General features: G+C 34.7%; 2 protein-coding genes across 2 annotated transcripts in view; one reads left to right on the top strand and one right to left on the bottom strand.

Annotated features, from left to right (window-relative positions):
* LOC143223515 (monocarboxylate transporter 10-like) overlaps positions 1-14,645 on the bottom strand; it is a 143,558-nt gene that overhangs the window by 115,503 nt on the left and 13,410 nt on the right. The window lies entirely within an intron of this gene.
* Positions 520-3,708, top strand: LOC143223849 (uncharacterized). The gene is made up of 2 exons (XM_076452328.1): positions 520-697; positions 3,128-3,708. The coding sequence occupies exons 1-2, from the start codon at positions 520-522 to the stop codon at positions 3,292-3,294; spliced, it is 345 nt and encodes a 114-aa protein (XP_076308443.1). The 3' UTR covers positions 3,295-3,708.

Below are 14,645 nucleotides of genomic sequence, written 5' to 3'. Positions count from 1 at the left end.
CCTGTAATCCCAGAAACAAGTTTGGATGATCAGTGATGGCGAGAAAACCCACTTGTAGAGAAAAATATATGAATGTAAAAACGGCTGGTTTGGGTTGAGAAAATTTTTTTAAGCAGAGGAGTGAACAACGTTTCGACCTTTTTCGGTCATCGTCAGGTTTGTTTGTTTTTTTTCGTGAACCTGACGATGACCGAAGAAGGTCGAAAAGTTGTTCGCTCCTCTGCATAAAAATGTTCTCAACCCAAACCAGTCGTTTTTACATATATAAGTTTGGATGAATTCTCTTTAGTCGGAATTCGTAATCACTTACGCTTTTAATTATTTAGTTAATTGGAGTGCTTCACAACTATTAGTCACAAATATTTAATTTAAACCATACAACTTGCTTCTAATTCTTAACTGGAGGCGAGAATATGTTTATTTGCAACCTTGAGAATTAAAGGAGAAAAGTCATTTAACTAGAAAATCCAGAGTTCGGAGGTAAAACACATTTTAGATCACCTCGGTTTGAGAGTACAAATGACGAAACGTTTTCAGTTCCGTGTCAATAGCAACGTGTCCAGTGTCGAAAGTAACGTGTCCAGTGCCAACAGTAGCGTGTCCAGTGTCAATAGCAACGTGTCCAGTGTCGAAAGTAACGTGTCCAGTGCCAACAGTAGCGTGTCCAGTGTCAATAGTAACGTGTCCAGTGTCAATGGTAACATGAATTTGTTATTTTCGAACTCTCAAAACTCGTATCTGTACTCATTAAAATAGCTTCTTCGAAAACTGCATTTTTATGTTATTAGCTCCTTTATGAGAAAACAATTCTCTTATTATAACAATACATTGATTTTGTATTGTGTATCAACGAATGGCTCGTACTACCTCATACATCGCTGTCTTATATAGATTAACGCACTAATATAAATCTCCAGAAATACGTAAGTCAAACAGCTTCCGAGTATTCATTCCTTAGTTGAAAAATTATTTATATTTTGAATAACAAACGTTGAAAATAATTGTATAGCAGATTGCGGTGTTTTCGTTTTCCCAGGTGTTTTTGATGTGGCATAAGATAAAAGGATGCCGAAAAGACGGACAATCTATTCAGTTCGTCATTAAACGTAAGATAGCTCTGATAACATGAAAAATCTTACATAAAACAAACTCTTTACCGCATGTTTTTACTTTGCAGTAGTCGGTAATTCGCTATTTACAAAGATATCGTTTCATCAGATGTTATCTAATTTGTGTCACTGCCCTGGATAAACAAACAGAAAAATTTACGGAATAAACACAAGAAATATGAGCCGAGCAAGCCGCGGTTTGTAAGGTTTCATTTTGTTACTTATTCCGGATGACATAGACGTCGTTTTCGTAAGCGTGACACTTGATATTTCCGCACGTCACGAAGGGGAAGTAAGAATTAAAAAAAAAAAAAAAAAGAAAATAATAAAAAAATTAAATATATGCAGCATATTACGGAAAATTTATTATGTATCGTGTGTACCAATTATCCGCATGCGACTAACTATCTGTCCTTCTGCCCTTCCGTCCGGTTATCTATTTATGCCTTATTATATCTATACATGTTTCTCTACCACCTCCTAGCTAGCTGTCTTCCTCTCTTTATTTCTTTAAGTTTTTATTTAGATTCATCCTGGGCATCTTTTAATATGGTGCGTGTTAACCTTTTCTATAAAATATGAAATTATACTGAAATTGGTTATCATGTTAACTGTAGCAGGTGTACTGAGCAAGAATGAACTCTTATTGTGTGTTTCTGTAGGGGTAGGAGATTCTAGAAAAGATTAAAAAATAGATATTCATAAACGTCAAGTGTGTAAACAGATTTTAACCTGACACACAAGGGAAGTCAGACAGGCGCGAGTGTAATTAAGTGAAAAACAAAAAAACGTGGTGGCGTGACGCAAAACCTAACGCAACCTGAGAGCGTATGTCATGTCAATTATGGATTTACAGTTGTGACTATTAGTGGCGACATTTCTTGTTGAGCGGTTAGAACTCTGAGGATCGAAATAATACAGAGCAAACTGTAGCTTAAATTCTCTTATCGATACATTCATCCATTTATCGCCCCCTGCTAGTACAGTGGTATGTCTACGGATTTACAACACTAAAATCAGCGGTTCGATTCCCTTCGGTGGGCTCAGCAGATAACCCAATGTGGCTTTGTTATAAAAAAAAAACATCCACCCATCTGCTTACCTATTTATATATTAGGCTATGAATCTGCATATATATATATATCATGTATTCATTTATCTATTTATCTGTCGATCTTTCTATCTATCCATTTATCTATGTATCATGTATTTATTTATCTGCCAATCTTTCTATCTATCCATTTACATATTTATCTATTTATTTACCAACTTAGCCATCTATTTACCTTTATATTTATTTATAAATATGTCTGTTCATCTATAAATCTATGCATCTAGCCTTGTATACCTTTCTGTCGGTCTGTTCATTTTTATCATCGTGCATCGTATTGGAATTAGTGTTAACCCCCTTTGCACTGATGCACTGATCCCTTAAACATTCTCAGAACTTTCATTACAGTAATAATTAATTTGGTTGAGCCTCTCCTCACATTTCTAATACATACGTCCTTAATTTGTACTATAAATATTTATTGTGAAGTCGCAAAATATTTGCTAAGTAGATGAAAGGAGATATAGCTCCAGAATCCTAGAGAAGTGTTCTTTATAACATGTAATAGTAAGGAACTCAAAATTACTTAAAAAACATATATTAATTAAAAATCAACAAATATTTTGGAAATTTCTGAAGTCCCCATAATATTTATAGTTAATATGAGATAAATTCTTATCAGTCATTGTTTCTAATGACACTTCGCGTTGAAACTCTAAAATACGAAACTCTAAAAGAAACACAAAAAAGCTACCCAGAACTACCACATTATTACATAACATAAATTTAGACAGATGAAGTGAATAAATGATACGTTCGCATATCATACGTTCAGTAAGTACTCTAGTACAATAACATTTTTTAAAGATTCGTTTGTATGAATCGTATTCTGTTTGAGTGTAAACGTGTGGTCCAGAAAGTCGTCAAGATTGATTTTTCGAATTGTATGTTTCTTTGTTCTCTGTAGTTGGTAGCGTCTGTTCTGCTCGAGAGGATTTTGCAGTAGTATATAGCAGCCGGATTGAAGAGCTTAGCACTGTAACATCCTGTGCTGGTCTACGTGACGTTTTACGAATGTTACAGCCAACCAGTCACATGAGAGAACAAAGATCACGAGATGACACTGTCGACTGAACAAAGAAACCATAGTTACCTACTAAATTCAGGCATGTTTTGTCACTGCACTTTTTAGGATATCCTCGAACGAAGACTTAATTCAAGATCACCGAAAGGATTCAGATACTGAACTAAACACGCTATGGTAACAGTGAAAGTCTTTTAGTGTACGCAAATATGTAGGCTACATTTTATTTCTTACTTGTTTTATATTAAATATTGCATTTTTGTTAACCAGATGTGTCCAGTCTCTTTATTTTACACACATTAGAAGGACTCAGTTATCAAGTTCATAATTACACTATTTATTTCCTGAGCGAATCCACTGTTATTAGAGAGTTCGTCTTTCAGATATTTGGCAGGAAATCTGCTTCTTACTTGGAAACACTGACATGTGTTATCAGCAAAAGCAAGTACAGGTACACATGATGTTATTACAGTAACACTTCAGCATATCAAGTGTATATGAACATGCAGAGACTGGGACGGATGAATACTAGCAAGTAGAAGATTGCCTATTTTACCGATTTGACTACAAATTAGATCACAAATGTCATAAAGAAAACTTCACATATAAAGAGATTAAATCTCAAAACGTACGTATTTTTTTAGATAATGTGTTTATGAAATGATGTCATATGTTTTGTTTCTGAGAGATTGCACGTAATACAGGAAATATCCAAACAGTGTCAGAGAAGGTATTCAATATGATTTCTGTCATTCTCGATTAGCATGTTAAGCCTATTCCTAAATAAAACTACCATAATAATTACCTCTACTAAATGATGTTAAGTAATTCTAGCCATATATCTAACATGCTGACACACGTTCTATTTAAACCATCAGTCTCGGACTGTTGAAAAAGAAAGAAAAAAGGTACATAAGAGTCAGCTAGCTTGCTAGATGAACGTACGTAAGCAGTATAGTACGGTTTTGAAATACCCGTACCGTGCTCGAACTTTCCTCATTAATGTCGATGACTCTCAATGTACCGCTGGTTGAATTTTTTCTCCCTTAAGTCAATGTATAATTATTTAAAATATAATTTTTTTTTATAATATCTTGACAAATCAGTGTAGTATTCTCATTACAAATAAAGCTGCTGATTTATTGAAGTGCTTATTTGTAGTTTTGCGTGGCCCGGCATGGCCAAGTTTGTTAAGGCGTTCGACTCGTTATCCGAGGATCGCGGGTTCGAATCCCGGTCGCACCAAACATGCTCGCCCTTTTAGCCTTGAGGGCGTTATAATGTTACGGCCAATCCCACTATTCGTTGGTAAAAGAGTAGTTCAAGAGTTGGCGGTGGGTGGTGATAACTAGCTGCCTTCCCTTTAGTCTTACACTGCTAAATTAGGGACGGCTAGCGCAGATAGCCCTCGAGTAGCTTTGCGCGAAATTCAAAACAAACTTGTAGTTTTGCGCGCCACGTTGTGTGGTACATTTAGTTTTGACAGCATTGCCAAGAGATCTTCTTAAAACTAGGTTTATATCAAACAAAGTAGTTGAATTTAGACATCTCTAGAAAGAACCAATGGAAATGCAAGTGCAGTTGATATGATCATGATGAACCTCATGGGACATTTAGGTTGTCGAGTGTATAGTTTAGAAACCCATAATTCACAGTAAGTAACCTACACTCTCCTTGAATGTGGTCTTTTCTATGGAGCTTATTAACAGCTGTATAAATGAACACTAGCTACCGGAATTACGTTACTCACGTGTGGTATAAAACTGTTTCTGAGCAGATTAGATATATATAGTTCAGATATACACGTGTGCATGTGCGTAAGTTTCTATTTTAATGTTTATATTTGTGTTACACCAATTATAATTATTGGTTTTTCTGTTAAATGATAACAATTTAAACTAAATAAATACTAAGTTGTTTTACGTTTCAGCTTTAGATTAATTTTACTTCACATACAAATATTGCAATTGAACCCGGCGATCTGGTGATTGTGTTACTCTTACACTCAGAGTCGCGAATTCGAATCCCCCCCCACCAAACATACTCGCTCTTTTAGCCGCGGGAGCGTTATAACGTTACGGTCAATCCCACTATTCGTTGGTAAAAAAGTGGCCAAGAGTTAGTGGTGGAAGGTGAAGAGGTAGCTGCCTTACCTCTAGTCTTTCGCCACCCCTCGCTAGTACAGCGGTAAGTCTACGAATTTACAATGCTAAAATCAGGGGTTTGATTCCCCTCAATGGGCACAGCAGGTAGCCCAATGTGGCTTTGCTATAAGAAAAACACACCCTCTTGTCTTTCACTGCTCTCGTGTAGCTTTGAGCGAAACTAAAACCAAACAAGATTGCAAACAAGAAATTTAAAACTACCCCCAACTTTATGGTTATATTATTTTAAACCAAGGACATTATACCCAATATAACATGGAACGCCACAATTTGGGGTTCGATTTATCACGACGAACTCATCAGACCTCCTAATGTAGCTTTGCTCTGAGAGTACAAACAAACTATTATTACTTCTTAAGCTATCAACTAAAGAAAAAAAAAACTGTAAAATTTATTTTCAAATGAATAACTGGAAAACAAATACCATAATAAATCCTATCATAATTCTGTTATTTTAAAAGCAGGTGTAACTCGGGTGATTAAATAAAACAAAAACGAGATATTGCAACATTTACAATAACCTATTTTGAAGAAAAATGCGACACTGTTAATTTAACAGGATTATAGCTTGAATTACAAAAAAGATATTCATAAGGTCTAGGAACTCATGAACATTTAAATAATTTCATAGCGCTACGTATGCATTATTTAAGTTGTATTATAACGAAGGAACGTATACTAATGAAGGAATTAGCTCTGACATCATTTTCAGTTGAAAAACTTACTATGAATTAAACATTAATGACTCACGAGAAAAACAGCGACCTTATTTGTTAAAGGTTTCGTCAGTAGCTTATTTTCCCGGAAAACACGAAACATAATAATAAATTTATAAATTTGTACATGTGAACTGAAAAACTTATGAGGTTACATCTATCTGTTCTTTATGCTAATTAAATATTTTGAAAAAATATTCATAGATAATTACTTTAACAGAATTAGATTCAAGCAGTAATCAACATAATATTCAGTGTCCCCGAAATTTGGACCCATAGGTTAAACAAACAAAGTTTAGTGTCAGTTGTACATATTTCAGGAAGGAAGATTCCTTATGACACAGTATAGTAAGAATATATATATATGTATCGCTATTAACGATACGTAATTTGATTAATAAACAAATAAAGAATACATTGTGTATTTTTCCTTAGGGATCCGGATTTCTCGGATATCCTGTACATTCCTCCATAGCCTCCATAATAACTGAGTTATTTATAATATTCATTCTGTTTCCCAGAAACTGTTTATTTTGTTGTTTTTGTAAACATTGTTTTTTTTTGTTTTTGAATTTCGCACAAAGTTACTCGAGGGCTATCTGTGCTAGCCGTCCCTAATTTAGCAGTGTAAGACCAGAGGGAAGGCAGCTAGTCATCACCACCCACCGAGAACTTTTGGGCTACTCTTTTACCAACGAATAGTGGGATTGACCGTCACATTATAACGCTCCCACTGCTGAAAGGGCGAGCATGTTTGGCGCGACGGGGATGCGAACCCGCGACCCGCAGATTACGAGTCGCACGCCTTAACGCGCTTGGCCATGCCGGGCCTTTTGTAAACATATTTTTATGGAGGTACAAATACAAATATCAGTATATACAATACCTTTATCACCATTGTTATTACATTATGCCAATTGTATCACATTTAATAAGATTGGCGTGTTTTTCATACATATCATACACGAAGGAACTAAATTATCAATTATAAAATGGAAATAAAAAGTACCTATGGGTTATTTGCACATATCCAAGTGATGTATTTCCGTCCCTTATTCACGGGTTCTAAGAATTAGTAGTTTTATTTGGTTTTTTTTTTTATCAGTTGACGCTATGGTTGGTTATCCCGCTCCGGAAAAAAAAAAAAAAAACTATGTTGCTGGTTCTCTAGTACTTGAAGGATAAGAAAGTTAATTCAAATAAAATAATAAATAAACAGTGTTAAAATAGAATATATAATGTATTATAGCTCTTACCTCTTACCTAAAAGTTTAACTTGTAAATCACTTATATAAAACTAATAATAATTACAATTCACTCTGCAAGATATTATTCACACCATTTAGGTTGATGATATATAATACATGTGTATATAAATAGCGTCTAAACCATTACTATGTATGTCGTATATCAGCCAGAGTTTCATAAGCTCTAGTACTGAGCGAAAGACATCGTTCATGCTGGATATAGCAGATGTAGGATGGTTTACTTTTTTTTTTTTTTTTTTTTGCTTTCACCCATGGGCCTATAGGAATTTCACTAAATCTTTAAGAATTTGCTTTAACGACATGTTATTTAATATTTTTATCTTTGTGCCAAATATTACACTGTCTGTATTTAAATTAGACTAAAATCTTATTTTGTATTTTAAATGTTTCAGTGTTTCATATATGGTTGTTTTATCATTTTGGAAACATGATTTTCAGCAGAATCATTTTTTGTTGGTTAGCATTCTCTGAAGAAAAATGAAATATAAAAAAAAATGTATCAGTTGTTTTCACCATAATTTTTGCTACGTTTCTCTTCGCAGGTGATACTCTAGATGTTTTGTTTGGCTTAGTTATAGTTCCGGTTTCGAACAGCCATCTTTTAACACTATTCCTCTCTCACTTTTCTGGGCCCGGCATGGCCAAGCGTGTTAAGGCGTGCGACTCGTAATCTGAGGGTCTCGGGTTCGTATCCCCATTGCGCCAAACATGCTCGCCCTTTCAGCCGTGGGGGCGTTATGATGTTACGGTCAATTCCACTATTCGTTGGTAAAAGAGTAGCCCAAGCGTTGGCGGTGGGTGATGATGACTAGCTGCCTTCCCTCTAGTCTTACACTGCTAAATTAGGGACGGCTAGCACAGGTAGCCCTCGAGTAGCTTTGTGCGAAATTCCAAAACAAACAAACCCACTTTTCTGTTTTGGCATTATATATCAGCAGCTGGTAATTCTTACAGGTTCTTCAAAACAAGGTTGTAGTTTTATTATTAAATATTTCTTGGGAAAACGATAAGAATGTTTGTAGTATATAATGAGTGAGGGGTAAACACTGACACAATAAGTTTTATTAACAGATTACACATTACACGTGACCTGAGTTCCGTGTGCACTAGGTGAGTAAATTCGCTGCCAAAATTTGTAATAATAAAGCTATATAAATCAGTGTTTTGTAACTATTTTTGTTGAGGTGTCAGGTAGTGTGCAGTGTTTTGTAATAACGTGTGTTGTTGATTTGCCAGGCAGTGTACAGTGTAACTACATTATTAATGGGGCCGGTACTGTAAAATGTTAAGAAACAAGACTTGTTAAAGAGCTAATTAAACAGTAGTGGTAAATTTACTTATTGTGGACAGATTTCAAACAGTTGAAGAGATGTTATTCTTAACATGTTGCATGACTTGGTTGTTAGGGCACTCAACTTCCAATCTGTGGATCGCGGTCTTATATCCCACCACCGTACATGTTCGCCCTTTTAGCCGTGGAGACATTCCAATATGATGGTCAATTCCACTAGTTATTGTTGAAGAGAAGCCTAAAACGTGGCTTGAGTGGTGATGACTAGCTGTCGTTTCTTTAGTCTATCATTTCAAAATTAGGGACGGCTATCTCAGATACCCTTTTAGTTGTTTTGTGCGAAATTTCACAAATGTGTTATACTTAAAAATTGTATGAAGTTTATTTAAACTAGAGCCACGTTTTAAACTTAAGTATTATTAGCAAGCTCATCATTATAAGTTGGGCAACTAGGACTAAAACTAAAACTGTATTTTTATAACTGTTTTAATTTCATATTAAAATTTAAGCCTTAAAGAGTTTTGCAGGTATTTTAACTAACTTTACTGAAACAGCTGCGTTTGTGAGAAGTATTAAGTATTCAAACATCGTAATAGTAGATGCTAAGCCTAAGTAAGGTTTCCTAAAATTCGGAGATCCATGACTTGAAGAAATGCATACACTTTGTATTTTTTGTGTTTGAATTCGTGAAATACCACATTTTGATTAGTTATTAATGCGATCAAATAAATATGGATTATAATTAATAAAACTATAATTAATAAAATTATTAACGTTGTGGCTTTAAAAAAAACATAAATTGTTACGTTTATGTCATGTTCTTATTTTTTCAGAAGCAATGAAAGATGGTTTATAACTTACTGTAGTGTTTTAAATATCCTGTGACAGAAACATCACAAACGCAACACCTGATCCATTTTTATCTTAACCGTACGTTTCGTTTTAGCATTTACGTGATATTTGGTCATAACTCATTTTCCTCATAACTCTTTTCATAACAAGCTAATTGATTTTTGTCTTCAAACTAAATATCGTGTTTTTTTTTAATTTCATATTAGAAAAAAATGTTGTTTGTTTTCATGCCCTATTTTATAATATAAAAGATATATTTTTTTGTGAAAATAATGGAAACTTACTCTACACGGGTTTCAGATGCTCTCCGTTTTTTAAAATAATAGAAATTATTTTCTCAACACAACTATAAATAAAACTATTTTTTTCCGAATAAAAAATGAAATATTCACTGTTTACAAATATTAAACCAATAAGAGCTGAAAGCGTTATTTAACTGACTTTAACAGTATGGCTTATAAATGAATTTGTAACGCACAGACCTGTTAAAACAAGACTATATTTAAACATAAAACTAAGTTCTTAACACAGTCTTTAAATGGATACATCTCCACGAGCTACAAAGGAGTAATTTGAAATAATAATCAGTGATGTCGAGGACCCGATGCATGCTCTGGACGAGCTGTTGAATTCCAGGTGTCAAACCCTAAGTTTTCTATTGGGTCATCGATTTTACCAGGACTTCCAAAATAATATGTTTATTAGGGAAGAAACCTAAGAGCTACACATTTTACAGAAACGAGTGAAACCCAACTTCACAACTGTGCTCTTTCAAAGCGAGCACATAATTAATGGATATCATGAGCAACAGTTGAATGTACTGTAATATTAGTACTTTTTTGAATAAGTTTGTAGTATGGATAAATCAACGAAAACAGTTCTACAACAAGTAATATCTCAGACTAACAGATATTCACAAAACATCTGCGGCCAAATTGGTACTTTATTGCAATAATACTTCTTTAAATACAGGATCTCTAGAACAATACAAAATAATTTTCATCGCCGATACCGAAATCCACATGCCCGCTTGTCTTAGGCTTAACATCAATTAAGTCTTTATTAAGTACGGGCTATATTCGATAAAGAAAGTGTATTTTCTTTCTTGTAGCAAAACCACATTGGGCTATCTGATGTGCTCACCGAGGGGAAACGAATCCCTGATTTTAGCGTTGTAAATTTGAAGACTTATCTCTGTCCAAGGAAGGGGACCGATAAAGAAAGAAATTCACATTGTTACTTTTGTACGATTTAGTTAAAAGTGAAGCTAAACTTTACCGTATTTAACACTATCAATAAATAAACTTATATTTTTATTTTATGATGTAACGTTAGACCTTTACAAAGAACTTTGGGAAAATTTTTAACATGTTGTTGTACAAAACATCTACTATAACATCCACAGAAACAAAATGAACAAGCATGCGCATTTATATAGTGAGGTGCGTACGCATTTACAAGACGAACATTGTTTGTTTGCTTTTTGAATTTCGTGCAAAGCTACTCGAGGGCTATCTGCGCTAGCCGTCCCTAATTTAGCAGTGTAAGACTAGAGGGAAGGCAGCTAGTCATCACCACCCACCGCCAACTCTTGGGCTACTCCTTTACCAACAAACAGTGGGATTGATCGTCACATTATAACGCCCCCACGTCTGGGAGGGCGAGCATATTTGGTGCGACCGGGATTCGAACCCGCGACCCTCGGATTACGAGTTGAACGCCTTAACACGCTTGGCCGTGTCGAGCCCCAGGACGAACAAAAACTGAGTATTGTTATAATAAATGATACGTCAAACAATAAAGTTTCAAACCACAACAAACCCATTTTTATTTCAAAAGGTATTATTATCTTTTTATTGAATTATACTTTGTTATGATACAAGTAATATTATAACGACATTTTTTTCTTTTTGTATGGTTTGCTTGACCTAACAAGAATGTTATTACGTTTTACTCCTAAACAGAAACTGTAACTATATTCAGATAGTTGGGTAACATGCTAGAGCACAGGATGTTCACTCAGCATAAAAATATTAAGTCCAAGCTTCTGTACCTTTCAATACCGAGCGGCATCGGTGTTCTCATCCACATACAATTTTAAAATATAGGCATATGTCACGTTTTTCCATACCTATTACAAAGAAATGTAACGTGGAACGTTTTGAACCAGTTCATACAAAATTAAGCCAGGCACTTTAAATCGAAAACAATAATCAGGCGACAAGATACGAATAAATCTCTTAACGTGATTCCAAATAAATGACCTTGGACCTGGCCCGGTATGGCCAAGCGTGTTAAGGCGTACGACTAGTAATCTGAAGGTCGAGAGTTCGAATCGCCGTCACACCAAACATGCTTGCCCTTTCAGCCGTGGGGGCGTTATAATGTGACGGTCAATCCCACTATTCGTTGGTAAAAGAGTAACTCAAGAGTTGGCGGTGGGTGGTGGTGACTAGCTGCCTTTCCTCTAGTCTTACACTGCTAAATTAGGGACGGCTAGCACAGATAGCCCTCGAGTAGCTTTATGCGAAATTCAAAAACAAACAGACAAACTTTGGACCTTTTAACTATTGTAAAAATGAATGTACTTATTATTTTTTGTTAGAAATATCGAAGTACAGAATTGCTCTGGAAAACAACGGCAATGAGGAAATGTAATAGACTGTTGTGATGAAATAAAGCCCCTTCTTGTCGGCTCAGCTCTAAATCCTAAGACATACAACGCCAAAAATCAGGTTTCGATAGTCTTGGTGGGCAAAACATGGATAGACTATGGTGCAGCTTTGCGCTTAAAAAACAAAACAAATAAAAAAATAATTAAATTCTTGGTAAAGGTATTGCTTATAACATGCTATCAATGAACGGCTATGCCCTTTATACTTTATATATATTTCTTCTAAATATTAAACTGTTTATGTATTTATCTTCAGTTTTGGAATGTGTTTAATTCTTGGCATGATCTTTACTAAACACACCAGGGAAGTTTTAAAAACATCAGCATTCACTATTCGCTTGTTTGTTTATTATTACGAAAAACGACGTAACGAGCTATCTGTGCCGTGTCCACCATTAGTATCGAAACCTGATTTGTAGTGTTAGGTGCCTTCAGATTTCCAACTGAACTAAACTAAGAGGCAGCGTTCGCTGATGTATCAATATACGTTTAGCTAAAATTTTCCCCGCCAGGGTTCACTTTGGATTAGTTAATCTGTCTTGCTATTAATGAGTGTAATTCCCTAAGGGTCCACCCATCTAGTTTAGAATCTAACATAATACTGAAGTTGAGCGTGAGATTTTCGTCACTGCAGAAACACAGTCTTCTGGTTAAGAGTTTGATTAATGTTTGTCTCCACACCCTTACAATGTTGTGCATATAGTACTTTTATCAAACTAATAAGGAAACATGCAATCTCATGTAATCTCCTAGTTTTACAGCATTATTGTTTAATACGACAGCTGTTTATTATTACTTCCAAAGTAATAACAAAACTTTGGATGAGTTGACAAAGCGAACAGCTATATTCTAACTCATTTACGCAGCCCATGCCTATGAACTCACGAACTTATCTATATGAATCAATAGTTCACGTTTTTTCAATTTTTTGAGGTGGGTGGGAGGGGTAGAGAGCTTTTTTCTTCATTTCTATTTTCCAAATTTCCCAGTGGAACAATGATAAGTTTTTGGACTTACAACGCTGAAATTTGGTATTCGATTCCTCGCGGTGAACATAGCAAACAGCCAAATGTGGCTTAGTTCTAAAGGAAACAATCCTTCTAAATTATGCTATTAAGCTACAAATAATTCACCGTTCTGGGAGAATTCTTTCTCACGTAAGTAGTACTTTAAAACCTTTGCTGATTGCAAACCTCCCAAAGAGTGATTTGCCGAAGACATCGTATATAAGAATGAAGTTTAAAAAAATATTAACAGCCCAGCGAATTTTCACTTTTTAACTCCATCTAGTGGCTACCTTAAATAATATTTGTCTTTCTAATTTATATTTTCTTAGTGGTAAGTTCATTATGGTTAAGGAGATACAAGAAACATAAACAATTTATCCTGACCTAAAGCAAATGATCAAATTCTGTTCGATGGTTCAAGGTTCATTTATGGATATACAACTGGCAACAATTAGTTTACACTTGAATGTGCTCCATACATTTGGAATTTTCAATTTTTAAATCATTATGGCATATTTATTTAGCACAGTGTAATTACAAAATATTTGTCAAGAGAAGAGAAAAAAAAAGAGGCTAAAATGTTGCTCATACTGTAGGAATAAACATTTAACAAAGTACATATATTGTATAGTGTACCACAATGTGTCTAGGGCACAAATTTACTTTTGTTTAAGTAACACTGGACACTATTACATATATATATGAGAAATAATAATAAAAATGAGATATGTATAGGAAGGGAGTAAGGTCCGATTTACTGAACCATAAATTATCATAGTAAATCCTAAATTAACCATCTGTGAAGTACAGAAAAAAATATTAAAGAGAGCCATCCACGGGTAATAAAACCGAAGTAGAACACCAACTTTTTAGACACTGAGTATTCAATTAAACTTGGGTTTGATTTTAGTGTCCAAGTTCGGAGTTCTTGCTTGGCAACGTCCATAAACATTAAGGTCATTAGTCGGAGGGAGAAATTGCTTTTGGCGATAATGATAGATAGGTAGATGACTTTGTGATAAAAGTTTTACCAGCAGATTTTGGGCGTTGAATATTTTTATTTTCACTGAATGTTCTAATTAGAAATTTAAATGAAGTTGCATAAGATCTCTCCCTTTGGGTATTTGCATGACGTGCACATTTTAATGTATGGAGAAGCCCATAAACTTGGGAATTTATTGAAGTTGCGAACACCAATTCTGCAATGAAGATATTGAATTATGTGTTTTCCAACCGTCTTCAGGTTCCTATTTTTATTCCTTATCTACCTTTCTGCCTACCTAGATATTCAGTATTTAAAACATGTATAATGCTGCACAAGTAGTTGTCACCTACACATAAACAGCAAGAGAAAAACAGTTCTATCAAAAGTTATCAGAGCTATACCGTAACACTTATTACAAGAGAATGAACACTGTGAGGCCGCCA

The sequence above is a fragment of the Tachypleus tridentatus genome, chromosome 8 (genome assembly GCF_004210375.1).
Source record: "Tachypleus tridentatus isolate NWPU-2018 chromosome 8, ASM421037v1, whole genome shotgun sequence".
Classification (NCBI taxonomy): Eukaryota; Metazoa; Arthropoda; class Merostomata; order Xiphosura; family Limulidae; genus Tachypleus; species Tachypleus tridentatus.
The sequence above is the reverse complement of the archived record's forward strand: the minus strand, read 5'-3'. Positions and strand labels throughout refer to the sequence as shown.